General features: G+C 54.2%; 2 protein-coding genes and 1 long non-coding RNA gene across 18 annotated transcripts in view; 1 reads left to right on the top strand and 2 right to left on the bottom strand.

Annotated features, from left to right (window-relative positions):
- LDLRAD4 (low density lipoprotein receptor class A domain containing 4) overlaps positions 1-11,554 on the bottom strand; it is a 127,687-nt gene extending 116,133 nt beyond the window's left edge. For 7 of the 11 annotated variants that reach the window (XR_012063952.1, XM_072949367.1, XM_072949364.1 and 4 more), the window contains exon 1: positions 10,739-11,192. The gene's annotated coding sequence lies outside the window, so the exon portion shown is untranslated. Of the gene's footprint in view, positions 1-3,975; positions 4,321-7,741; positions 7,764-10,738; positions 11,193-11,315 lie in introns of those variants that run through there. The other 4 variants (XM_072949358.1, XM_031690173.2, XM_072949360.1 and 1 more) reach the window with 4 other exon arrangements.
- Positions 11,555-11,770: 216 nt separating this feature from the next.
- On the top strand, positions 11,771-18,703 carry LOC140689057 (uncharacterized). Its single transcript, XR_012063950.1, has 2 exons — positions 11,771-15,913; positions 16,541-18,703. It is a non-coding gene; the product is annotated as an uncharacterized lncRNA (long non-coding RNA).
- Positions 17,469-26,889, bottom strand: part of LOC102534444 (nucleoporin SEH1) — a 92,391-nt gene continuing 82,970 nt past the window's right edge. For 4 of the 6 annotated variants that reach the window (XM_072949347.1, XM_072949348.1, XM_072949351.1 and 1 more), the window contains 5 exons: positions 26,144-26,263; positions 25,561-25,682; positions 23,549-23,678; positions 23,030-23,088; positions 17,469-17,655 (listed from right to left, as the gene is read on the bottom strand). In XM_072949347.1, the coding sequence (XP_072805448.1) occupies positions 17,517-17,655; positions 23,030-23,088; positions 23,549-23,678; positions 25,561-25,682; positions 26,144-26,263 (570 nt within the window). In that variant the 3' untranslated portion in view covers positions 17,469-17,516. The remainder of the gene's footprint in view (positions 17,656-23,029; positions 23,089-23,548; positions 23,679-25,560; positions 25,683-26,143; positions 26,264-26,889) is intronic. The other 2 variants (XM_072949349.1, XM_072949350.1) reach the window with 2 other exon arrangements.

Raw genomic sequence — 26,889 nt, 5'->3', positions numbered from 1 at the left:
AGGGGCGCACGCTGAGTGACGAACGTACGCTGACCCGAAGAACCAGGCTCTGGAGCGTGCGCGTGCGCCCACAGGCCCGGCTGCGTGGGCGCGTCTTCCCTGGAAACTGTGGCAGAAATCGGGGGAGGCTCAGATCCAGTTCTCGCCTCAAGGTGCTTTCAGGAGCGACTCCAAGTAGCAGGACGGGGCCCGCAGGCCCCCAGCACAGCAGCCTCCTGTGCAGACGCCTCCTCGCTGAGCAGGGTGGGGTGCCAAGAGAGTGTCCGTGTGGCTTCAGCGTCAGCAGTGAGGAGGACACAGCGGACACGCAGGACCAACCCCGCCAGCGTCAGCACTCGGGGCGACTCGTCCCCCAGGAGCTCAGTCCTCCAGCTGCACCTCCAGGGCAAGCGAGGACAGACCTCCTGCTTCTCTCAGCCGCTTTGCTTTGGTCTCCATCAGGGGTAAAACTGAACTTCACTGAACACCTGACATCCCACCACGACCCAGGACGGAGTCCTACGACCTGTTCTCTAACCCGGCACAGGCTCACACTGGCTCTGAGCAGCTGCGTGAGGGTGAAGAGAGGTCGACGCTAAGTCCCCCTGGGACAAAAGCCCAACGCGGGGCACCCAGCCAGGACGCTCCCCCGGCACCGATGGAGCCTCAGACTGAGCGATGCAGTCTCACGGCAGACCAGGTGACCCCAGAAGCAGGGCGGGCAGAGGCTGCAGAAAGTGTTCAGAACCCAAAGCTAACGGTGATTCTGCGTGTAACCGCTTCCATGTCTCAGGAGACAGTCTGCTGTACGCGGGAGGCTGGGGCGCACGTGGTGCCAGATGGAGAACCCTCGGTGAAGAGTAAACCTCACCATCCCCATAGCAACTCCTCCGCGCTTCCAGAGTGCTGGGAAAGACACACATCACACTGTTTTCCACAGTTTTCCAGAAACTGATTTTTCTGTTCCACGGCCTAAAGAAATCAAGTACACTGTAGTCTTCTGATTATAAAAATGACTGTTGTAGGAAATACGGAAAAGATAAAAATATGGGGTTTTTAATCACCCTCAGCGCTACACTGGAGATGTCTGTTTTTAAGGTCCTGATTCATTTCTTTGCAGTTTGTTTTCTGGGTAGAGGTGCGTGTACCCAGCTCATTCCAACCAGGTTCCTAACGGAGGCAAAGAGTGGAGCTCGGCCCTCAAGAAAACGCACCCACGCTGGCCAGGGCGGGACTGCAGTGTGTCCTCTGGCCGTGGGGAGACCCTGACCTCACCCGTGGGCAAAGCTGTGTGGGGACACACCTCACAGGCTGAAAGCCAGTAGTGGAAATGGACTCCTGTATCACTTGCCACTGACTGGAATTTGTCTCATTCAGGTTTTTTCATTGATACACTAACACTCGGTTGTCACATCCTTAAGGATTTTAAATCCAAGGCAACAAGACTCGAGATGTTATCTCACACCAGACCGAAAGCTCAGCCAGAGGTCAGGAGGATGGGACCCACGTCCAGGTAACCTGGCTTCTCTGAAAGAGTAAGGAACGATTCACAGACCACAGTTTTCTCAACTTTGACCTTTTCCTGACCCCCAAACAGAAGAAAACAGCTGAGGACAACGAAGGTTGTAAAAAAAGACACTGTCTCCAAAGGAAAAATCTCTACCTGTGATCATTTTAATAAAGTTAACAAATCTGATGATCTTTCATAGTTTAATTAACTTGCTTGAAACACAGACGTTCTCTCTTTCATCTGCAGTTTATTTGGCCAGCAAGTTAAATTGGGGGAGGGCGAGGGAGGGGCAGAGTGGACGTCCCTCCCTCTCTGTGCCTGGTGTCAGCCCTTCGGGCAGGACCTGAGCCCTGGGGACCACGGTGGGACCCCGAGCACCGACACCCCTCTCTGGGAATCACAGGGAGCAGGGCACTGACCTCTGGCGTCAGGCTCCAGCCTGCGCTCCTCTGGTCCTGTGCTCACCGTCCCCGGGTGCCTGCCCCCACACAGATGGAGGAAACCAGGACGCCTGCCCAAGGCCTGGCGAAGTGCGAGACCTGTGGTCCCGGGGAACGGCGAAGCCTTGGTCCGGCGACCACCGGCCATATGGCCCAGACAAGCACAGGGCACCTCCTTCCAGGTGGGTTTCACACATTGAACTCTGATCCAAATTCCACATTCAGCAGACAGTGCCTTCGAGACTAATTACAGTTCTAGGTACGTCTCATTAATTGTTTGTTCCTTGAAGCCAAGGAACAGGAAATAAGATGTGTGCAAAGAGGTTTACAAAGTTACAAGTGTCTTTTGCAAATAGAAGACATTATCCTCACCACGTGAAAGTGTAAACCTGGCTTCCTGGTGCCAGCTGCTTGGAGCATGAAAACTTCAGCATTCTGTGAAACACGCACAAATACCGAGTATCGAGAGCTGCGGGCAAGACAGAGTACCCGTGCGAACAGGCTGAAAGCAGGCAGAAAGCAGGCATCCCGGCAGCCTCCCCGCTCCGTGTCTCTGGCCAGTTGACTGGGTTTTCAGCCACGATGGACAGAAACTTCACAACAGGGCCAGTCTGCCGACCTACCCCCAGCACCTCCATGGAAGAACCACCAGAACCACAGGGCAGAGCTGAGCCAGCTCCCACCTCCAGACAGCAGCGCCTCCCACACACCTCGAGCCCCACCCCCAGCCCCCCACCAGAGCACACCCTCCTCCCCCTCCGCCCACTACCACGCCAGCCACATGTCAGCTGCCAGTCTGTCACAGCACCTCCCCAGGAGCCGTCCTCCGCCCGGCAGCCTGAGCTCCCTCTGGCCACCAACCCTGACCAGGTCTGACACAAGGAGTTCCGGCCACATCCTGTGCAGGCACGAGAAGACCCAGTGTCTCGGCCCCGCGGCCCCCTGGACAACCCCCGCACCCAACTCCAGCATGCCTGCTCAATTGAATAAATACTCTTACCTTCCAGAGGGACGGTCATTTACGAGATACCTCGGAGCCAGGTGGACCCCACGTCTGCCAACTTCCTGATCTGGCCCCCGTGCGTGGAGGTGAAGCGCTGCACTGGCTGCTGCAACACCAGCAGCGTCAAGTGCCAGCCCTCCCGCATCCACCACCAGAGTGTGAAGGTGAGCCCGCCCGCAGCCTTCCCGGGGGCCGCAGCGGCGGCGCCGGTGTGTGGAAGGCTCTCCCGCTTCCCTGAGAGGCACACCAAGGCCGGGGTCAACTTGGGGTCAACAAAGCCGTCCTACACGTATTCCACACTCCCTGACCTGGGATCAAGTCCCCCCAGCGATCACGTCAGAACTCAGCCCCGACCCTGACAGCCTGGACACTGGGGAAGAGGGCTGCAAGAGCCAGGGTGGCCAGGTGCAGAGGTGGCGCCAACACACTGACACGGCACAGGGTCTCTGTGCCCTCACACGGGGGGGCGGGGTGGGGGTCCTCTGAAGGACCTCCACGCTTCACTACAACCCACGACTGACGAGCCGTCTCCCCCAGCAGCTGCTCCCTCACCCTGTGCTGAACACATGCTCGCACCACCAAAAGTGGCCCCCACTGTCTAAGCAAGCCTCCTCTGAGCAAAAAGTGTGAGCGGCACACGTGGGTCACGCGCACGTGTTTGTAAGTTACACACGTGACTCCAATAACAGTGCCCTGTGCACATTATACACGGAATTTTACACTCCAGTAGCGCCCTCTGACCCCGGCGCACACAGCTCCGGGGAGCCACCGACAGAGGACTCGCCTCCCTGCTGGGCCACCCTGCAAACTGTTCTTTGTCCTCTTCTCAGCCCAAAGCCAGCCTCTCCCCGAAGCCTTCCTGGTTGAGCAGAGCAGACAGTGTGGGGACAGAGCCAGTGCTTGGACATCTCCGGGCCGCACAAGAACGTGGAGCAGAGGAGGAGGGACAGGCGCCGAGGTGCGGGGTCTTTCCTAACCAGGCGGCTCAGAGGCCGTTTCCCAGCTCCTAACCCGGGACTTGGTCGCACGCTGCCCGCTCTTACCTGCTGCTGCTTCCTGGGCCCAGTCTACCTTCTCCGTGAGTCTCCGAGGGCCGGGGCAGGAGCGGGGTCTCCACCTTGCAGGCTGGGCAGGCGCTTCCCAGAGACTGATCTGACTTGAGACAGCTGCCCTCTAATGAGCATCCCCTAAGGAGCACGCTGGACCTCTCCCAGCTGGTTTGCATGAGCGTTACTGTATTTAATCCCCTTCAAAACCTGAGAGGTGGGCAAATGGCTGTTTCAGGAAAGGGCAGACAGACCTTCCAAGGTCACACAGCCTCCCGGGGGCATGGCTCTCATATTTAAAGGCCAGTAGCATGAAAGCGAAGTTCTGTAAGGGTGCAATATTTATCTTAATAGCTGAAGTCACAGAAACACACCCAACTGCAAACATTACCCACCCATAAAATCATGCTGCATTATGTCCAGGAGGCCCTCTGTTCCAGCTGGAAGATTCTAGATGCCATTCTGCTGAAGGAACCCAGCAGGTCAGAGCAAACCAAAGTCTGCCAGCCCCGCACACCTCAGCCAACAAACAAAGTGGGGAAGGTGCCCGGAGCCCCCTAGTCCTACACCCCTGGCACCAACTCCCCTGGGAACCTCCCACCAGTCCCAGTAAGGGGGGACCCCACATGGGCTGCTCCCTGACCCCGCTGATCAGACACCTGAGTGGCCACCAGCCAGCCCTCCCACCTGCTGGTCCCCTCTGACACCCCACCTCCAAGGCCTTGGCCCCACGGAGGTATGGCTGCCCGCATGGTGGGCGGGGGCAATGTGGGCGAGATGACTGCCAGCGGAGCTCCCGGGCCAGGCCCAGAGGCCAGGGCCACTCACCAGAGCTCAGGGGAGAGCAGCCCCCACTCGGGCCGGGCCTGTGGCACGGCGCCGGCCACGCCCCTCGGGGCGGAGAGCTCCCAGCGCGCACCCAGGGGCGCCGCAGGCACCCACTCCTGCCGGACACTGGCCACGAAGGTGGGCGTGGGCACAAGAAGCTACGGAGATGCAGCTGTCAGGGCGCGCTCCCTCCAGCTGGTCCCAACCTGGCAGCCTGAAAGGCTGCCTCTCAAAGAAAACAAAACCGACTTAGCTAACCGCGACCTCCTGAGCGGCCTGCCTTCCCCAGAGCGCCAGGAGCAGCCAGCACGCGGCCATGCCGGCCAGACCTGCAGGGACCCTGCGCAGCCCCGGCCTCGGCCGGGAGCAGAAGTCCAGGTGGAGGAGCGCCCGCTGCAGAGCGCGCCCAGTTAGGCCTTCTGGAACAGCCATCCAGGGACCCGGTGAGAGAATGAAGTGTATGTCTGCATCCGTGGGGGAAACGCCAGGGGACAGTTTGGTCTCAAAACGCAGGCGGTCAGAATGGAGAGAAGTGCCGGGAAGAACTCGCACAGCTCCCCGCTCCCAGCCCTCGTCCCTCCAGGCGGGAGTCCACGCTACCCCGGCCAGTTAGGATGGGGACCCGGGCGAGGACCAGGCCCAGTCCTTGGCCATAAAATCCCGTAATTTTAATTTGTTGTGTATTATTCGACTCTGTCGTGCCCTCAGCCACCCTGAGCAGACTTTAATTCAAACTGAAAACAGCCCAGCGGTCTCATTCCCCCAGCGGGAGCAGCTGCTGCCATCACAGTCAGCCCACAGCACAACTCCAGCAGACAGCACACCCCTCCTCCCTACCAGCCGGATGATACAGACCTTGATTTTCACAACAGAAGGATGGGAAGGAAAATTTAAACAGTATGCCATTTCTTTGCCAAATCTGCCAGGACTTTTTTCCTAACAACACTCAGCGTTGGCAAGGGTGCAGTCACCCTCCGGTCGGTGCCCCTCCTTTCTGAAGGGCAACGGTGATGCTTCCAGAGCCCTCTCTAAACTTCTCATGCCCAGCAAGTCTGCCTTTAGGGATCTGTCCAAAGGATGGAATCAAAACTTCCCACGCAGTGATGTTTGCAACGACAGAGAGCAGCTCACAACCTCAGTGTCCCAAGGCAGGCTTAAACAATAACATAACCACAGGGTGGGACAGTACAGACACCAGCAGTGGGGTTTGGGGCATGTCTAAACTCCATGAAAAAACGTTCAGGGTGGAATGCTAAGTTTATACACAGGTATCAGTTTCACGCATGATTTTATGATTAATTAATAGGCTTGGAAGGAATCTGCACCTGTTAACAGAGGTCATCTCTAAAGGCAGTGGAATTACAGGTAATTTAGTCATTTTTATTTTCTTCTTGTTTATTTTTCTTTGTTGTTTCATCGTTTCCTACTTAATTTCAATAAGTAGATAATCAGGAAAAAAAGGATTTCAGAGACCAGATCAGTGACACTGGCTCCAGCCGGGCCCAACACACTATGGAATAAAAAGCCAGGTTCAACTAGGGCGGGGCATTTCAGTTTCTTGCTGTCTGGCTGCAAACGGCAGTGGTGGCGGTGCCCACATCCCAGGACGGCGGTGAGGATTAAATCAGCTAGTGTGACACCAGGGATGCCCTGGCACAAGGCAGTGCTGTGGCCGCTCTGACCTCTGCTCGGAGCCCCCCAGCGCAGCCTGGCACCCCTCCATTCGGGACAGTAGGATTCACTCCGGAAATTCCCTGCCCAACTGGGTGCCGAGGCTGCTGCGCCCCGGGCCGCCTCCGGAGCATTGAGGGTCCCCACCGCACACCACCGTCCAGCCACCTAGCTGAGGTGGGCGGTATGGACCCTTCTGCAGACTGGACAGAACAACCTTACTCTGAAGAGAAATTCTAGATGCATTTAGGGACCACGTGGATGAGGGGACACAGGTGTCGCTCACCACCACCCTACGCCCCGCCCACGCCTGACCCTAGTGTCATTGGAGCATCCAGGCCCTGAATCCCGTCTGCAAAGAGAAGATCTTGCGAGTCGTTTGGCAGGAGACCAACTGAGGAGGTGGCTTTGTAACCTGAGCAGTGCGTCCGCCAACAACTAGAGCAAGGCCGTCAAGTTCCTTACACCTGTCACTCCGCCAGCTGCCCCTGCAAACTGCCAGGGATGAAAGGACACTGTGCCCAGGGAGTGCCACCCAGCCCCTCCCGGGCAGCACACACACTCTACTCAGACGAGTTGTTCTCAGCGTCTACACCTGCAGAAAGAACACAGCCATCAGTGGCTCGAAACTTGGCTTCGAGAACCCTGAGGGCCCGAGCAGCTGAGAACAAAGTTTGGTTTCATCAGAAGCAGGGCCCAGGGAGGAAGATGTCCCCTGATGCAGAGGAGGGGACAACATGGGGGAGAGGGGCCTGGAAAACACAGAGCTGCTCCCTGGACTGCCGCCCTGCAACTCTGCCGAAAATAAAAGCAAGAGACACGCCCTTTTCGCTTCTGAACCAGGTCAGACAATTCCAGGCAGCAGGCAGAGGCCTTCCGCGCACCGGACATCCAGCAAGCTCCGGAGCACGGCGGCCCCGCGCCCACCCGGCTGCAGGGTGAGCCTTGTAGGCGCGGGGTGACAGCAGTGATTATTTATCCCTGTCATTAGCCATCTGTCTGGAGCTTGGCAAGTACCAGCTTGCACTGCCATATACACTGTCTGACAAACTTAAAGGTTCATGAATGCTTCTCTTTTCCAGCAGACAGTAAAGCATCATTTTAAAAAAGCTGCCATCCCCTTTTCTGTTCCTTTCCTCTCTTCCTCTTCCAAAAAAAAACAAAAAAACAAAAACAAAAACGGGGGGGAGGGGAGAAAGAAAAAAAAAGCCAACAACAAAAGACCCCCGTGTAAACAGAAATGACCCCTCAGTGGAGTTCTTACCCCTGAAAGTCTCGACATCTTCCCAATGCCAAGGAAAGGAGTAAATAAAGGGGTGGGGGAGGGGTGCAGAGCAAAATCTGCAAAACAAAAATGCAGTCATTAAAAATGAATAAAGGGTGTGGACATCAGCCCCCACTCCCTCCTGCTCAGGGGGATCTGAGCCAGACACACTGTGTCCTCATTAAGTGGTGTCTGGCAGGCTGCCGGGGTTTTAGTGGGCTCTGGGAATGCCAATATATTAACCAGAGGGCTTTCTGCAAGCCCTGTAGAGTTTTTATTCTAGAAAAGTCAACCATTTGGCACAGAGCAGCCTTATTTTTGTCCGGGAAAGCTCTCCGCTGCCAATCAAGGGAGAAATTATAGCTATGTTCTTCGTAATTTCCAAGACCTGTCTGGAAAACAAGCTTGGTGGAAAGAAAAGTCCTTACAAAAACAGCTTAAAAGGCCAAAGTACCATTTTTAGTGGAAATTCAAAGAAAAGCAATCCATACTCAAATCACAGAGACAGGAGACAACACAAACCTTATTTTCAAGTCCTCCTATAATAGAGGAAAAAACAGTATTAACTGGAAATGTGAACCTGGTATTTCTACAGCAATTAATACTGCAGGTGCTTGCCTGTGTCCTCTAGTTGCCTGAAAATCAAGCAAATAATGCCACCAAAAAAATCTGCCTAAGACGTGGCAGGTCCTGTGGCCTAAATCCTCAAATGGAGGCAGAAGCTATACGTTGCTATCTTAAAACTCAAGCTCCACCTTCCATGCACATGCATTGTATAGGTCACGGTGTCACTCCAGACCAACACATCCCATGGAGGCAGAAACGCAGTTTGACGTCAGAAAATACTGGCTTCCAAGAGAGTGTCCTGAGCCCTAAAACAGGAGGGAGAGGAAGCCGGAGAAAGGCCGCTTGAACCTCCACCGCGATTCTGCACTGTCCACATTTAATAGCCGTACATCTCTATAAAGTATGTTAAACACGTCTAAAGATGCTCCAGGTAAACATGGAGTGAACGTTCCATTTCTTTCTTCTGTGCTAATTCTCACCCAAAGGACAGACACATCACGGAGCCGCTGTAAGCCGAGATTCAGAAGAAAGATGGGAAGACACTTGGCAAGTCACCAGGAAGATCTGACACGGCACGGCTGCCAGCGTCCCTGCCCCGAGCCCTGAGGGCTTGGGTTTTGCGTGATGACACAAAGCCGTCACCTCCTGCCCGGATCCCAGGGTGACAGCACAGGGACCTGGAGGAGCTTAGGGGTCCCCGCTGGACCACAAGCCAGGAACCAGGCACAGGGCGCCGAGTCATCCTCACCTCCCTCCACCCCGTGTTGGGCGGGGAGGTGCCCCTCCCGCAGCCCAGAGGAAAAGCAGACAGCGTCCCCTGGGCTGTGGGCTGCTCGGCCAGGCTGCTAAGTGACTGAGACTACACATAGTCCCACACTGTAAACACCTCTGCAGGCGGGCAGGCCCTGCTCTCAGTGCCAGGCAAAAGAACTATTCTTAGAATACTGTCAGCAGTTGGGGGAAAATAAATATTTGTCTCTGGATGTATATACCCTGGTGGGTGGGGGGTGGGAGACTATGAATCTCAAACGATAGGCCAACAAATTGGCACAGAATCCCTTGGTAAGCAGCTGGCTGGGTTCCTCTGCAGGACTGTGGTCATGCAAACTGAGCCCCAGAGAGGATTCACGCGACAGTCTGAAAACCCTGCGGGGAACGTCTTCTCCATCGTAAATATAAACCTCCACAAACTAGAACCATAGCAAGGACTCTTCCAGGGGAAGCAGCAGAATGTTAGGAAATTAGGGGGGTCTTTTGAAACAAGAGAGCAAGGCAGCTTCCGGTCCACGGCAGCAAACCCCTTCCTGGCACCCATAGTCTCGGCCCTAATTCCTAACACTGTGTTCAACGCCAGTAGCAAAGCGAAGCTCTTAAAAGAGCTGAGCTTTCAACGATCATGAGGAATTTACCCCCATGTCTTAAAAAGCTCTTCTTTGCAAGGGCCATCAAATGGCACTCAAGGGTTGATGGGAAACCAAAGATCATAATTCAATACATGTACAAGGATAATATTTAGATCAACTCCCCTGGTCCTGGAATGACTCAAACTGGACATAACGGCCCTACACTGAAGGTAAGTCCAAGAGAACTGTGCAGAGCACAAGGGCGGATGTGCGCACGACAGTACTGGCAGTATCAATCCGGAAAAATGAAGAACTCAGATGCAAATGCAGGCAGGACTGCACGCAGTGGCAGCTTCCCATTGCAGGCTGCTGTCTAACACTCCAGGGGAGGGGCCTTTTAAAGGGAATCTTCCCAGTCGAGCCCCAAGAAGCACGAGCCTCCAGCCAGCCACGGGACCACACATTTCCAGGAGCCAGGGCTGCTCACCACGCCACCCACCCCCACTGCAAAAAGCCTACTAATGGCAATTCTGGAATCAGCCCTGTACAGATAACCTCACCTCATCCCGCCACGTGGAGCACACAGTAGGCCATCGACAATATTTATCACAATCATCACTGATACCTAGAGAGCATCACGGAACTGCACCCTGGGGTCCAGGGATGCAAAGCTGCCGACATACTCAGAAGAGAAAGAACTAGATGGCGCACATAGGAAGAGAACAGAAGCAAATCAAAAGTATCCAATTCCAGCTCATTAAAAGAGTCTCTGGGGAAAACAAAAAAAATCAAGCTGGTTTTTGTGTCCACTGGCACTCAGCAGTCACTCTTGCGCCCGGGTCCCTACTCGCCGTGAGTTTCCGGCTGTGCGGAGGGGCGCACCAACCCGGGAAGCGGCCCCCACCCACGCGGCTTCTCAGGTGCCACCCACCCGCCACGGCCCCCGCGGTCCTCCAGAAACCTCCGTGTCATCGGAAGCCGCCTCCCTTAACAATTAAAATAAAAAGTTTAAAAGCAAGCCGATGCCCTCGGGGCCAGCACGGCGAGCTGCCCAGCCCAGAGCCCAGGTCCTCTGGCGCGCACTTACAGGGCGCGCCCGGCCCCGGGGCGGCCGGCTGGGATCCCAGGAAGCGTCCTCCGCGCTGCGCCCCGCAGCCCGCACAACAAAAGCAGGGTGGCCCGGCTGGGTGCTCGTCGCTTCCTGTTTATTCCGCCGCGAGGGTCACAGACGTTCAGCACACGCCCGCTTCCTGCGGGCTCAGGGCACAGCCTGAGCGCCGGCAGCGCCGAGACCAGACACTTGCCAGCCCCTGCGGGTCAGCGCGCGGGGTGCCCGGAGACGCGGAGTGCCCGGAGACGCGGAGTGCAGGACGCTCCCGCCCGCGCAAACTCCGGCAGGTCCCGCACAGCCTGCCCGCGGAACCCGTCCCCGCCCGCAGCGGCGCCCAACCGCGCGGGGCCCCGGGAAACCGACAGCGCGGTGGGGGCCGCGCGCCCGCCCGCGCCCGGGACGCCGCCGGGACTCGCGGGTGGGCGGCCCGCCGACGGCGCCGGCTCGCGGACGTCCCGTTCCGGCGTCCTGTCCTCCCGCCCCGCCCCCGCCCGCGCGGCGCGGAACTTGGGCCAGACCCCTCGATCCCCGCAGCACCCGGGTTGGCACTCACCGGCGGCGGCGGCGGCGGCCCCGGGGCGCAGGCGGCGGGCGATGCAGGGGCGGCGGGGGCGCGCGGGCCTCCTTCCGCGCCGGGCTCCCCGCCCCTCCCACTCTCCCCGGGCGCGCAGCCGTCTGGCGGAGGCGGCGGCTCCTCCCCGGCTCGCAGGGGATCCCCGGCCCGGCCCGCCGGCCCGCAGCGCCGAGCGAGAAAGCGGGGACGGGGCCGCGGGGGCCGCCTCCGCCTCCGCGCCGTCTGTCTCCCGCGGGCCCGATCGTCGCTGCCGCGTCTGCCTCGCAGTCCGCCGGCCTCTGCGCCCTCCCCATCCCCCTCCGAGTGGGACCGGCGCGCGGCCGGGCGGAGCGGGGGCGGGGTGGGCCGGCCGGACCCCGAGCGGGTCGCGGGCACCGGGCTGGGCGAGCGGGCGCCCGGGCTGCGGGACCCCCGCCTGCGCACGCGGCGCGGCTCGGGCCTCGCGGGGCGCGCGCCCACCGCCGGCCGGCCGGGGAACTCCACGCAGGCGCCGCAGGGCCGGAGGGGTCGGCGCGGAGGGGCCGCCCGGGCTGCGTGCACCTGGGCAGCCGGCCTTCGGGAACCGGTCCGACACGCACAGTAGGGCTGCAGGGTCCTCAGTGGGCCGGGCCGGGTGAATCCTCCCGACCCCACCTGGTGAGGCCCTTGGGACCCCCGCGCTTTATAACGGAAATGGCTCCCGACCGGAAGGTCAGGTGGATTCTCCCCACTGCGACCGCTTCTCCTTGGAGGACGCACTAAGGCCTTGAGGACTTGAAGTCAGTCCCCGGAGTGCAGACGATACACGCGTCGTCCTCCAGAGGTACTAGCGTTCACATCGGCCGACCTGACCGTCTTTGAGAACCGCTTGGTTCCTGCCACAGCGCGCGGGTACCTTAACCCAATCTACTACAGCCACCAAAATCAGACAGCCCCCCTCTGCCAAAATTAACCCCCCTGCAGACATCTCAAAACACACCGCCCTGGGGGTTCAGGCGGGGTCTGACAGGGGTGCAGCCAATTAAAAGGGTAACAGTTTTCAACATCTCCCGCCAAAAGTTGACTGGCTCATACTTCCATAATATGAGAAAAGAATGTTTTGAAATCTACAGTAATTTGTCAGTAACTTTTCAGTGCAGTGTTGCCTTAATTCAGCTTCCTTTAAAGAGTCCTCAGTCCTCCTCAACAATGATAAATTTGATTAGTGCTCATAAGTGGCGAAACATACTGACCACCGTTTGTTGAAAGCCACGCGCCAGGCCCTATAGTAAGTACTTCACGTAGATTGCCTAGTTCAGTCCTCACAGTAACTGTGGCAGCTATCGCTTCCCCATTTTGCAGATGACAAAGTTGAGGCTCTGAAAGATTCAGTCGCTTGTGCCCAGACCACAAAGAGATGGGTGTAAAATGCCTACACACGAGGGAGTTGAACTGCACTGCCACCTACCTGCTGCAGCTCTGACATCCCTTCCGACCAGCTCGGCCCAGCAACGAGGGGCTGGAGAGTCCCAGGCCCAGGCCAGCAGAGGAACACTCAGACCAGCAGGACGAGGCCACGATAAACCTCTTTCAGTGAGCAGTGAGCAGATACCTGCCTGGCACAGGGCGTCCACATCTGACTAGCAAACACCTGGCAGTTTCTGTTTAACGTGCTGCTCTAACAGCAGCTCCCAGGCTGTGAGGTTGAAGCAGCTGTGCACTTCCCTTGGCGAGGGCAAAAGAGAAGTGGTTTTTTCCTTCTAAATCTGAAACTGCCTGTGGACAGTGAAGAAAATGATTTTTTCCAAGAACACGAAAACAGTGTGTTCTGTTTCATAATTTCCTTGTGTTACGATTCAACCCTCTTACACTGAGACCTGAAATTTTGAATCTTAACCTCAGCTTTAACAGGTGTGATGAATCTTAGTTCATGTTGCATTCCCTTTTCTTGTTGTCTCCCCTCATCTTTAACTAGAACCTGCAGGTCTGTTTCTGGGAAACAGCTAGGGGAGGAAGCTATTCTGCCTTCTCCACTCTCTTCCTCGTGTTTGCTTTCCATTCCAGCCACACCCTCCCTCCGGCCCCCTCCACACTCCTCACAGCAGAGGTGCAGGCAAGTCTACTCTGTGTAAAATCCAGCACAATCGAACGCTGCTAGTAACCTCTTGCGTTCAGGCTGAGGGCCAAGGTGAGGGCCCAGGAGAACGGGACTTTGTTTTGCCCAGAAGAGTGGAGCATGTGTGTCCCCAGCGCACAGAACTGTGCCTGACAGTCTTGTAGGGTAAGACAGAGAGAGACTCGGGGGGTGAACGGAGCCTAGACTGCAACAGACAAGTAAATAATAGTGAGGTAAAATATCACTAAGTTGTGCGGAGATCAACTAAAAATGCTTTCAAGGCATGAGATGTGAGAAAAATTTTTTCTCAGTATTAATCACAGTTTACCTAGTGTCGATTCAATGTCAACCATGCTTAGTCCTTAGAAGGTCAGTCATTTTAAAGAGACAAAAACAGAAGGGTAAACATAAGCAAATGTTGAAAAAAGGATTCTAAGGGCCCCAGACGACCACAAGAATGTGAATCAGAATATAACTCCGTTATTTGGATCTCATTTTGGATGAGACTTAAGCTATCCAGAATGACCCACCCTGCTCTTTGTACCTGTTAATTTAAGTAAGTGGAGGAGAGAAGCTTGCATGAGGATAACTCCACCGGGAAGCGAGAGCCCCGGTCTGGATCAACGCACAGGGACAGAACACGGCTGAGCCCAGCTCAGGAGAGAGGCCTCTGGGATATCACGGCTCACCACGTCACTGCGCACCGTCACACCGTCTCAGTGTCCAGACTCCAGTAATCCGGAGATAACAACTCCTGCCTATCAGGACCTGTTGTGAGGTTGGCCGTGTCCCCGTCTACATGCAAATACCCGCTGCGGGATCCGTCTGCCCCTCCACTCCAGGACCCTCAAACCTCACGCCCCCTTCTATGGTTGTAGGTTTAAAACCACCAAAGACAGGATGGAAAATATTTTGCAGATAACTTCTTTTTTCAGCCTTGCTGCAGTACTCTCCATGGGCAAAACAAAAAACAAAAACAGTATCTGCTCTCTCTCCTTGGAGGGGAGCGCGTAGTGGAAAAGGAAAAATACAGCAAGAAAAATTGTAAATGGTTACCTAAAAGACTGTCTGTCCAGGCACATTTACGGGTGGTGTCTACACGTCAGTTACCCAGAGTGGTGGAATGATTCTTGAGTAATCCTGTGATTTTCAAATCATCTACGAACACACAGCGCAGTGCAGTCCCTCTGTCTGCTGAGGCCCCAGCTCCGTTCACAGCTCCTGCCTCTTCTGGTGCCCAGGTGCCGCCCCACTGCCCCCGCCTGCAGGGAACCTCTGCTACTCCCCGAGCCTGGGGCCAGCCCTCTGCGACGCAGCCGCCGCTCCATCCCCGCCCTCCCCAGTGCTCAGGACAGTCAGCCCCCTACCAGGGCACAAATCGTGGGGGAGCTCTGCTCTCAGCACAGAGCCGGCCCCACGTGTCCTCAGTCAGCTTCCTTCTACCATCAGCAGCACATTCCTGTCCGGCCATTGCTTCAGCCTCCTCACACACCTGCAAGGAGAGCCCATGGATGACGCTTTGGGCTCCTGTACCTGACGGGGGGGGGGCAGTGGCAGTGCAGCCACTGGACCCCTCCTGCCCCCGGGGCCCTGGCTTTTCCTGGACCCCCATGCACACCTCCTGTTTACCTCTCCGGGGATCCGCCCCACCCAGGGTCCACCAGCAGCACGGGCTCCCGCGTGCATCCTGCTTCTCCAGTGACTGCCCAGGATCGACCGCAGCTGGCTTGGCCTCACACTGTCTGACTTTTGGTCTTTCCCCACTTTCCCTCCAGACTGCAGGGGTGATACTGTTATTATGAAACAATTACCCGCCTTCCTGCCCCCGCCCTGACATCAGCACACAGCCCGTCCTCTCTGCAGCTGACCGCCGTCCACATCGTCAGCAGGACTTGTCACAGAAGAGGGCTGCCCTCGCCCACTATTCTCCAACCCACTCCTTTCTTCACTCCTCTTGAATTTTTGCGTAACTGACGACTTTGGATCTTCAGTCAGTTAGGGGTAGCTCACACCTGGGCCCGAGGGGAGACCGTCCACACCCGGAAGAATCAAAGGCCAGGCCGGAGCTGACCCTGCGGCCACCCCTCAGTGCTCTCTGCACGTGCAGACTTCACAGAAACAGCAACCCTCTTTGTGGCTTCAGGATGGACATTAAGTAACAAAGGGAAGCCAAACCTGTAGCCCATCTGGAGGTGTGCATGCTGGGGGAGCTAGTAAGCCCCTCCTCCCAAAGTCAGGGCGGGTCCGGGGGGCGGAGGGCGGGGCAGCCCTGCAGTTGAGACTGACCTTGACCTCTCAGATCGGCCAGCCTCCCCTCAGAGGCTCTCCAGGGCGGCTGCCCTCTGTCCTCGCCACGGACACCAGACTGAAGCATTTCACAGCAGAGCGGAGGACCGGCTGCCGAGAGCCCCCAACCCCCAGCTCGGGGTCTCCACGAGGTTGCACAGGAGGAAAAGAATCGACCTGGAATTCTACCGGATGATTGGAAAGCCGATTAATGCAGGTCTTTCAAGAATCAGAAAAGTTAGCTGTATTTCCTTTCTGTCCACTGTCTGCTCCGTCTCCGCCTGCTCCTGTCGGGCTGTTGCACCTTCTCGTCAGCATCTGAAGCCCCTTTGCTGAAGTGCTGCACCTTTCTTCCCACTTGTCATGTCTCTTGACTTTGGCCATGCGTTTTCCACCCAGAAAAGTCTGATTTGCACGTGGGTGAACTTCCCTCTTCCTTTCATGACTGCCAGTCCTCCCTTCACAGTTAGAAATGAACCGAACCTGTTTTCCGCATCTTCTTCTGGGACTTTCACAGTTTCACTTTTAAACAGGCCCTCAGGGAGGTGTCCTGGGATATGCCATCTCTTCCCCCACGTGCCTCATTCACCGCACACTGAGTTTCCGGGGGTGTCCGGGTCTTTCGGATCCATTCTGCTCGGTGGTCTCTGCACAAGCCAGTGTCGCCCGCTACCTGCCAGGGCGACAGGGTCTGGAGGGGCGCCTGCGACTCGGCACCGCCTTGGGTGTTTCGGCGCCTGCATGGGCACCGGCAGGGCCTCCCGTCCAGGCTGCCGTACCCTCCGGCGAGATTTCACTTCTCCTCATGCAGACTCTAGACGGTTCTTCATGTGTTTCCTTGCAGGGGTTTACCTGTCCCCCCGTTGCTGTTCTCTCATGGAAAGACTTGCTTGTGTACCAGCCATGTGTCCATCACGGTCCTGAGCTCCCCTTCGGAATTTTTAAAAGAAAATTCCCTTCGAATGCCAGACCTACAGTGAAGTCACTGTCTCCCACGTCACCTCCTCCCCCGCCTGCACGGGGCCCTGGGGCAGCCCCGGAGGAGAGGCTGCTTGTGGAGCTCCCTCCCAGCGCTGGCTGAGCAGCAGCTAAGGAGCACGGTTCCGGGTAAGACCGAGCACCAGGCCACCCTCCCTGCATCCCAGATGTCACCACGGGAGAGCCCCCATCCCCTGCCGCCCGCTGGTGCCTGACGCAGGGCAAGCCTCCCACACCGGGTCCTGCAGTGGCTGCCTGCCAGCTTTGGTAACAATAAACGCTGCCTTAAAACACGTCGTAACCTCTCTGATGTGCCTGCACAGAACATGAAGACCTCCTCACTCTGGAGAAAGACAACTGCTTTCAAAGGAAGCCTCTTTTCTACTCTGGGCAATTAGCTAAAACACAGAAAGAACAGAGGAGGAATTCCTTAGGGGAAAGGACCCTGTAATGGAGGAGGAAAACATCACAGAGCACACCCGAAAGACGAAACAGCAGAATAAAGTCAAAGTCTAATTTCTGTGCGACATCATATTAAAAACGCCACTTTCCATGAAAAATAAGTTTATTTCTGGATATACCAACTAAAATCTATGCCACGTTTATTCAGAACATCGTAATCAATGCAAAAATAGAACTCTCTTCTCCATGTAAGAGTTACATACTGGAGGCTGGACACATGATGCTTCAGTCGGGTCATCAGTATTAGCTTCTCAAAACAGAAAAGTTACAGACACCCAGTTTCTCATGCAAAATATATACAGAACAATACTTGTAGTGTAGGAAAAATGAAGTTACCAAACCAGAACTTATGTGATTTACTTCACACACAATGCATTTGGTCAACTTCTTTCCAAAGCTTCACCAACCAGTCGAACGGCGACACTCCTGCCTTCGTCTGTTTGAACCACCAGCAAAGCTTCGAATCTGCCCACGGACCTCGGCCTGAACTGCACGGGCATGTTGATGTAGTGCTGGGCTCTGCAAAGAGAGGGGCCGTCAGCGCCGACACCGGCGGTTCTGAGGGAAGAACCCCACCGGGGTGGGAGCTCTGGTGGGGCCTGTGAGCCCGGAGCCCATGTCCTGTCTGCAGAAGCAGGGACCATCTAGCCAAGAGGGGGCCGAGAGCACGGCCACACCCCTTCCCACGTGACGGGGTGTCAGCTGGATGAACACTGTGATGTCGCAGCACCTGAATAAATGGCTCACGGAGGACACCTGGGGGCTACATGGGACCAGGAACCAACACTTTTTAGAAAGATACGAGGAAGAGATCATCACCTAGGGCCCCCAAAAGAACCTTTATCCCAAACTGCTCATCAGCACTCCTTTTCCATTACCTTCTTTACATGTGACCACTCAACGCCGGGTAAGTGACTGTCCCCGCCCACAGCACACGTATGACCTCTGCACCCAGCATCTCCCGCTACCAACGGGTGGACGGCCGCCCTACGAGGACCAGCCCAGAGCCACCCATGGCCGCTCGCAGCTTGGGGAAGGTGCTGGCCTGCTCAACAGACACGGCAGCTGATGCAGAGCCCCATTTCCACTCTGGAAGGGACTGGTCCGCCTTCACAGAGCAGGCAGCCCTCTCGTGATGGCAAGGGGCCAGGCAGGGCTTCTGAGGGCCTGGAACAGACTGTCCACCTGTGGAGACAAGCTGGCCGCTGCAACCCGCCCACCCTGACCTCCCACCAGCCCAGCCAGCCCCGCAGCCTGAGTCGGGGACCAACACACATGCTCACATCTCCATCTCCCCTTCGGCCCACCAGATTCTCAGGGCGGCCGTGGGAGCAACACCCTCCTCCTCCAAGTGGAGAGATGTCATGCTTCTGTGTGAAGACACCAGTTTCCCCTTCAAGAAGGCACAAGCCTTCTCCATGTGTCACAGGAGAAGGCTTTTATATGACTAGAGTTCACTCCGTTCCTAAACAGGGAGGACTTACTGCTTTACACACATGGTTTTCTTATTCACATTTCATCAAGTTTAGGTGCTGCCAATCATTAAAGTTGATGCTGGAATCTGTAACACTAAGTATTTATCGTAAGTTCCACAATGACAGTTAACGTGGATGAATATAGAACACATCAAAACAGATGACCTTCCACCAGTAAAGTATAAAATTACCTTATTTAAATTTATTTTCAAAGCATAAAAATTTGCGGGGGGTTGTAGCTCAGTGGTAGAGTGCAAGCTTAGCGTGCATGAGGTCCTGGGTTCAATCCCCAGTACTTCCTCTAAGAATAAATAAGTAAGTAAACCTAATTGCCTCTGCCGATAGGAAAGAAGGAAGGAAAGAGGGAAAGAAGGAAGGAAGGAAGGAAGGAAGGAAGGAAGGAAGGAAGGAAGGAAGGAAGGAAGGAAGGAAAAGAAAAGAAAAGAAAGAGAGAGAGAGAGAAAAGAAAAAAACCCAAAGCATAAACATTTAGAAACATTTCAAAGTAAAAACGTGTTCAAAGAATATAAAGCAAACAAAATGTATCTTGTGATACTATTTTAAATGATAGCTTATGTAAACTGTCCAAATTTTGCTTAACTTAAAACCATTCCTCATGTTTCTAAGTTCTTCTGGCTGCTGTGACGTGACCTCACTGCACAGGGAAGCAGTATTGCAATTCAGGACAGCTGACAGTTTTCTAGCCCTGGGATGCACGTCACCAAGTTCAACTCTATAAAAATCTCCCTTTAAATGGCTAGAATGAACACATTTTATATTTTAAAATTGGTTTTTAGTAAGCAAAACGCCATCTCCACTTATGAAAGCAGGATTTCTCGTTAAGGACACTGTACGCATCACTTCCCATCACGCTCATGATACTCGGTGGCGGGGTGGGGTGGGGTGGGGGGAGGAGGTGCTGCTGAGACAACTAAGACGTCCAGGAGGCTCACACGGAAGAAAGACGCTAGCAGCTTGTTAAAAAGCTCAGATGATGAAAAATAAAGATGTGATTATGAAATAATTTGACATTTTAATTGTCGAAGTCGTATTTCAAGGAGGCAGTGTGGTATCTACAAGGTATAATGTCTCCATGGCGACCACCGGCTGCCCACGCACCTCACTGGGCGGCCTCGCCCTGCACTCCACACGGGAGCAGAGGTTGCTGCCTGTAACGCTACTGGGACCAAACAGAAACAGGTTCTTTTTCTGCAGTCAAGAACTAGCTGATTTACAAATTTCAGCTGAAATAGGATTAAAAAAAAACTTGAAAGAAAACTAAGCAAAGAACATAACATCAAAAGAGAATTTGAAGCCACTACGTGTTCCGTGATGAAAGGTGGAAAGGAGTGTTTATCTCCCGAGCAGCCTGCATCACCCTCCAGCCACAAAGCGGGCAAGTGTCATGAAGCCCAACACTTTAACGAGTTGTTGTAACTAACGAGTCTTCACCAAAACCGTAGATGAGCTGAATGCAAACATCGTTTTGAAAAAAAGCTGTTAGGCTCTTCAAGGAAATTTAAAAAAAAAACCTTAAGAGTTATTAAACTATTTTTAGAAGCTTTAAAAAAAAAACAACTTTAAGATCGGAGCTCCCCCACTCCCAGAAGCTGTGCTGGGGTGTGCTCCTTCACGGGCCCTCCCGCCCAGCTGCTTCACCTGTAGACACACCTGCAACACCACCGAGGCTGGGGATGTGACCCAGGAGAGAGTAAACAGAAGCAGGGCGAGTGACGCCGTTATGAGAGCGTCCAAGATCAGGGTAGGTATTTACTCTGCATCTGTCCGTATGCAGCCACTCTCTAAGCGGGCAAGTGGCTCCCGCAGTCCTGTCTCTGTCCTGAGCAGCGCAGCCTTGGTCAGGACCGGGGACGTGGCCAGTCTCGGGTCATCAGGGCAAACGTCACGACCGGAGGGACCCCCTGGGGGACCAGAGCTTGGAGCAGAGCAGCTGGAGAACTCGACCGGGCCGTGTTTAACCTCAGGCCCTTCCCCTCCGTGTCCCTGCTGGAGGGGTCGTGCGGGAAAGCCCTGCCTCGGAACCGGATGCCCTCCCACTCCCGGGGCGTCAGTGCCAGTGGTCTGGCGGGGCTGGGGGCCCGTCTTCCCCAGTGCTCCCCGGATGGCATCGACACCCTGTCTCACTGCTGTAACCACCCGCACCGCCAGCAGCGCCCACGTCTCCACACGACACACCAGGAGACTGAGGCTGAGACAAGTCGAGGCCACGCAGCTCTCTGGACACAGTCCTTGTTGAAGCTGCACAACCTGTGCCTGTAGGCGGGGCTCCTGGGGGGCACGCTCCACAGCACGCAGGATGGGGGGGTGGAAGGGACAGCCCCCAGCTCCAGTTCACAGAGGTAAAGCCAGCTTCTGAGTCAGCATGCTGGGCTAGAACTCAGAGAGCCCTCAAATGTCTGCACGTGGGCCCCTTCCCCCACAATGTGACATGGTTCTGGGACAGCCTCCGGTTGCTAAATAGATCCTGTAACAATTACAATGGTTTACAGGCTCAAGGACGAAGACAGAAGTATTTTCAGTACTAAGCCCAAGGGAACCTGTTGTTAAAGTTCTCAGTACATGACCCCCAGCTTGAGATTTCAGCCTTCAGGTACCTCATAGGGAAAAAGAAAGTTAGTGAGACCCCACAACAGTGAGCAAAAGGCAGTAAGCACACACCTGCCAGCAGCTCTGCAACGTGAACGGACTAAGCGCTCCAGCCAAAAGGCAGCGGCTGGACGGACGAGGAGCAAGACCCGCACGCACTCTGCCTATGAGAGACTCGCTTCAGACTTAGGACACAGAGCAGGGGATGGAAAAAGGCATTGCATGGCAGCAGCCCAAGTGCCCACCGACAGATGGACGGGTAAGGAAGATGTCGTGTGTGAGTGTGTGTACACACACACATATACAGACACATATACACACACACATATACATACATACACACATACACACATATATACACATATACATACACATATACATGCATACACACATATACATACACACACATACACACACACATATATACATACATACATATACACACCTACATACATATACATACACACACATATACATACACAAATATATACACACACATATATACACACATACACATATATAGACACACATTCACACACAATAGAATACTACTCAGCCATAAAAAAGAAGGAAATCTTGCCATCTGCAACAACATGGAGGGGCCTGGAGAGCATTACATAAGTGAAATAAGTCAGAGACAAATACTGGATGATTTCACTTACACGTGGAATAAAAAAAACAAATGAACACATACAACAAAACAGAAACAGAGTCACAGACACAGAGTACAAACAGACGATTGCCAGAGCGGAGGGAAGAAATGGATGTGGGAGATGCAGAGGTACAAACGAGTCCTCCTCGGCATGAAGCACAGCGTAGGAAGCGTGGTCAGCAACAACGCAGTAGCAGCTGTGTGGCGACGCGTCACACCAGACTCACTGAGGTCACCACTTTGAAATATACAGAAACAGAAAGGCACAGAAGTACAGACTAACGTGGTGTCGTGCTCAATTACACGTCAAAGACAAATGAATGCAGAGAAAGATCAGGTTTGTGGCTGCCAGAGGCGTGGGGGGGTGCTGGATGAGGCAGACAGGAGGTCAAAACTCTCCATTACAGGACAAATAAGGACCAAGGGTGTTACGTGCCACAGGACAGATACACTGACACTGCGCACTAGCAAAGCTGGTAGGAGAAGTCCCAGCAGTTCTCGTGACACACGCTTTTCCTATTTAACTTTGTCTCTAGGTGAGCTGAGGTGGTCGTCATTCCCTGGCACCTGTGAGGCAAACCACGCTGCACACCTTACCCTTACCCAGTGCTGCACGTCAACTACACCAACAAAACTGGAAGAATATATACATATATGTCTTAAAAAATAAAAACAAAACCACGTAAAAAAAGAAAAAATTAGCAAGGACGACAAGAAAGTGAGGCCCTGATTTAAGAACAATACAGGATTATGTGAAGAATGACAACTGGAAAATACGGTAAGAAACGTTTTCCCAATTAATCTGGGAAGGCTTTTGTCCCAGTTAGCAAAAATTTAAAGCCCTGCTTCTCAGCACAGGGGAAAGTAACATCTGAGGCAGAAGTTCTTCTACAGTTAAATCACTAGAGAAATTAAGGTTCTTTGTAAGCCTGTGGCAGGTGGCTGGGATCACACAGTAAGTCAAGTCTGGGTCGCCACCCCGCCAGGCACACCTGTGGGCCATGACTGGTCCCCGCAGCCCCTCACCTCCCCTCCTCCGTGTGAAGACCCAGGCGCTCAGTGCTCTGTGCTGCTGCTGGCTGTGACCAGGGAGCCCTCAGTCCTGACCCCCGAGAGGCCCAGCACGAGGACCAGACAGTGCAGTTTCTGATACACTCACCTCAAAGAGTATTTTGAATGTTTGACGTAGAAAGGCTCTCTGGGACTTAAAAACTTCAGCTGGAATTTAATATGAAACACTTTATGAAGTTATGCAAGTTAGGTATTTGTCATACTTAAATTAACATCCCAACATTTCTTCAATTAAAGATACATTTTGTAAATTTACGTAGATTCACAAAATTAGGTAGGACAGTAAATGCTCATGAAAACACACGTAAGGGAATTTTAATGAGTTTACTCTAGTTTTCACTTGAGCAAATGTTATCCAGAAACGTGCTGGTGCAACAGCGCAGAAGAAAACAAAGCAGAAAGTGGAAAAACGGAAACATGATAAACACTAAATATTTTCAATTTTCAGATAAAGGGTCATAAACTTCCTGTGAACTTCTTTTCAAATCCAGTATTAAGGCATTTTAAAAATTAAATTATAACTTAAATCTATAAGATAAGCTTCTAATTATCAGGAAAACATTTATCTAAGAGTTGAACAAAACCCACCACACCATTTCCAACCTACCGAGTGCGTGATGAAGGAATTGTTTCGCAGATTGACTTTTAGCGTCCTCGACTCCCCAACTCTCGTCGGCAGAAACTGATATACATCTTCCGGGGCATAGACGCCACGGTGAGTCAGGTCAAGCTGCCTGCTACGGAAATAGGTTTAAAAGTTAACTAGCTAAACTAGTTAAAACCCATAGTAACTTAAACTTTTTACGTGTCAACCTATGAAGTGCTGCTTTAACCTGCGTCTTCTGCACGACTCAGCTAACCTATCGTAAAGGCGACTGAACTGACCTGTATTAAGACCAACTGCTGGGGCAGGGACTCCGGCAGGGCGCACGGTCTGTCAGAGGTGCCCCGGCACCGGGCCCATCTCACCCTCAGCGCCACGCCCTGGACAGGCTGCCGCCGTCCAGCCTCTGTGCTACTGATGGTCACTTCCTCCTGGCAGGCTCGCCTCCACCCCAAACGCCTGGCCCTGGACGGCCCTGGCTGCCCTCCCTGCAACCGCATCTTGGAGCCAGCAGCCTCACCACCTGCATCTCAGCTCAGACTGCGCCTCGGCCACATCCAAGCACCATACAAATGTCTCTCTCCCACCCCGAGGACACCCATCCCCACAGCTCGGTCTTCTCGCCTCTAACCCGACCTCCCAGGTCCTGTCTCGGGACATTACTAGAACTGACCCCTCCTGTCCGGCCCTCTGTCTGCTCCGTCACCAAGTCCTTCAAACTTCCTTCCTGAAAACTGCTTCAACTTCCCCACCTCTCACTGCCCTTGCCACCATCTGAGTCCTGGCCACTGGAAAACAGCCCTGGACTTGTTTCCCCCAGGTCTGCTCTTGCCTCCTCCCCAGCCCACCCGTCAGCCAGAAGCCCCACCTAACAGACGCATCACTGCTGCGTCCAGGGCTTTGCAGACGACCCCCACGCGCCCAACTCGGCCCCGCCCACCAGGCTCCCGCTCTCCGCTCACACCCAGGAGCTCCTTTTGGTTTTTGGTTCCTCAGGAGCCGAAGCCCCACCGGTCCTTTGCATGGAGGCCCCATTCTGGGGAGGGTCTTCCCAGGCAGCACATGCCCTGTTTACTCCCCTCCTGTCCTTCCCGTGGGCTGACGCAGGCCTGTCAGCGCGACCGTCCACCAGTCCAGGTCTCCTGCCCACGCCCACGGCCTGGATGGGCAGGCAGCGGGCAGCCAGGAAGCCCAGGTGAGCCGAGCGTCAGCAGCACAGCGCGGGGACAGCACACACCTTCCCAGGACTCGTCTCCCACAAAATGCACTCTCTTCCTCTAGTGGACCATAAAATTCAGCAGGTACTTACTGTGTATTTTTCTTATAAGCATCTTCCTCCAGAACTGAGTGAGCTCTAAGTATCACTCGACTAGGACTGCAAGGAACATCTTCATAATTACCACTAAAGCACAGTGAGCTGATGGCACAACGTCCCCTTTGGTAAGTTTTTAAGAATCTACTTTCACACACAGTTTTGGGGAATGTAACGCAGTACAGCTACTCTGGGAAAATTCCTTGGCAGGTTATTTTAAAGTCTAATAAAAGCTTATCATATGAACTAGCAATTCTACTCCTATTTTTATCCAAGAAATGAAAAAATATGTCCAGAAAAATACACATATAATAATGTTAATGGTATCTTCATTCATAATAGCTCCACACTGGGTGCCACAAATGCCAAGAGGAAAATGAATTAACTGGTGTGTTCACAGGACAGAACAGATGCAAGTGTCCTCAACACCACGAAGGAACCCCCGCCAGACACAACGTGCGCATGTACGTGAGACTCCACAGAACAGACTGTGGCCACAAGTCAGGACAGCACAAACCCTGGGCGGGGGTGGGCCTGGCTGCAGGGAGACATCAGAGAACCCTCCAGGGCGAGACAGCCCCGTCCTGACCGGAGTGGTGACGGCACACGTCAGCTCCCAGGGAAGCCACGGAGCCCTTGGTGGAATGTGCCTGCATGTCAGTGAAGCCCGGGGAGCAGCCTGGGAGCAGCAGCAGGGACGTACCCAGGGATGGGCGCAGACGCCTCAGACACGGCTCGCCTCCGGGCCTTAGCCAGGTTATCCACCTTCACCAGCGTGTGTGCGGAAACGCGTGCGCGCTCAGGCTCACTCTCTGCGGGGACGCTCTGCGTAGGGAAGTCACAGGGGGGAGGAGAAATAAACAGACGGACATCTACCTCTTTGAATTTTACTATTTCCTTCGTAATTTTGAAAAAGGAGACTCAAGGTTTTTAAATTCCCTTAATCACAAACGCCTATCTATCCTGCACAATCTATCTTTCTCTCTCTCTCTCTCTCTCTCTCTCTCTCTCTCTCTCACACACACACACACACACACACACACACACACAGTCTTACCTAATTAGGGCAAGCACAGATTTCATGGAGCCAAAACCTCAAACATGCCAATCAATAAAGACCCACGAGAAAAGTAAGATGATAAGATTCCACAACAGAATTACAGAATTACTGAGATTAGAACGCTACCAGGAACATATTCTGCATTTTCAGGCCAGTTTTTCACGCCAGCTTCACTTGGTGTCTCTCGCACACACCCAGCACTTGACTCAGACTCTGCAGGACTCACCTGTCCACACAGCTGGAACCGCAGGGTGTGCTTCAGGTGAGGCTCCTTCAGCGGGTGACACTCAACGTCCCAAAACTGGGCGTAGTCCCCTCTGTCCCTGGGCAGAAACGTGACGGAGACCTACGAACAGCGCAGCCAGGAGAGAAACCGAGACACTGAGCCTCACACGCGCAGCAAGCCTGCCAGGGCCGCGTGCTGGCACGGAAACCTGACGGAAACGTGGTTTTGCATCAACTAGTTTTGTCACTAATAAAAGAGACTTTGAACATCTGTAGTGGGTTTGTTACTATACCAGATTCAAAATACATTTTTCTTTAAGGCTTTATGTAACATATTCCTCAAAATGTAAGTTTTTTCAATTAGAAAGTTATTAAAAAGTCCTAGGAGTAAATCAACTACACTTCAATAAAAAACAGAACTAAAAAAAGAAGTTCTAGGGTATACGACCCAAATGAGAAAAGTATGACCCACAAAACAGAGTCCAGACTTTCCCCGAGAAGCCCATGGAACCCTCTGCTGGCCAAGTGGTAGAGGACCAAAGCCTCGCCCAGACCTCGAGCTGCAGAGGACAGGCCGGACACAGGGGAAGGCGGGGGGCGCAGAGCAGGTGGTGAACAGCGGGGACACCACGCCCCCAGGAGAGCCCTCGCAGTCACCGCAGACGCCCTCAGAACCCGGCACCCCGACGGCGCAGCTCCCCGCCGGGTCACATCCACAAACTCTACACGCACAACACGTAAGAGGGT

Source organism: Vicugna pacos, chromosome 24 (genome assembly GCF_048564905.1).
Source record: "Vicugna pacos chromosome 24, VicPac4, whole genome shotgun sequence".
NCBI classification, from domain to species: Eukaryota; Metazoa; Chordata; class Mammalia; order Artiodactyla; family Camelidae; genus Vicugna; species Vicugna pacos.
Note: the sequence above shows the minus strand (reverse complement) of the source record. Positions and strands in the feature narration are given on the sequence as shown.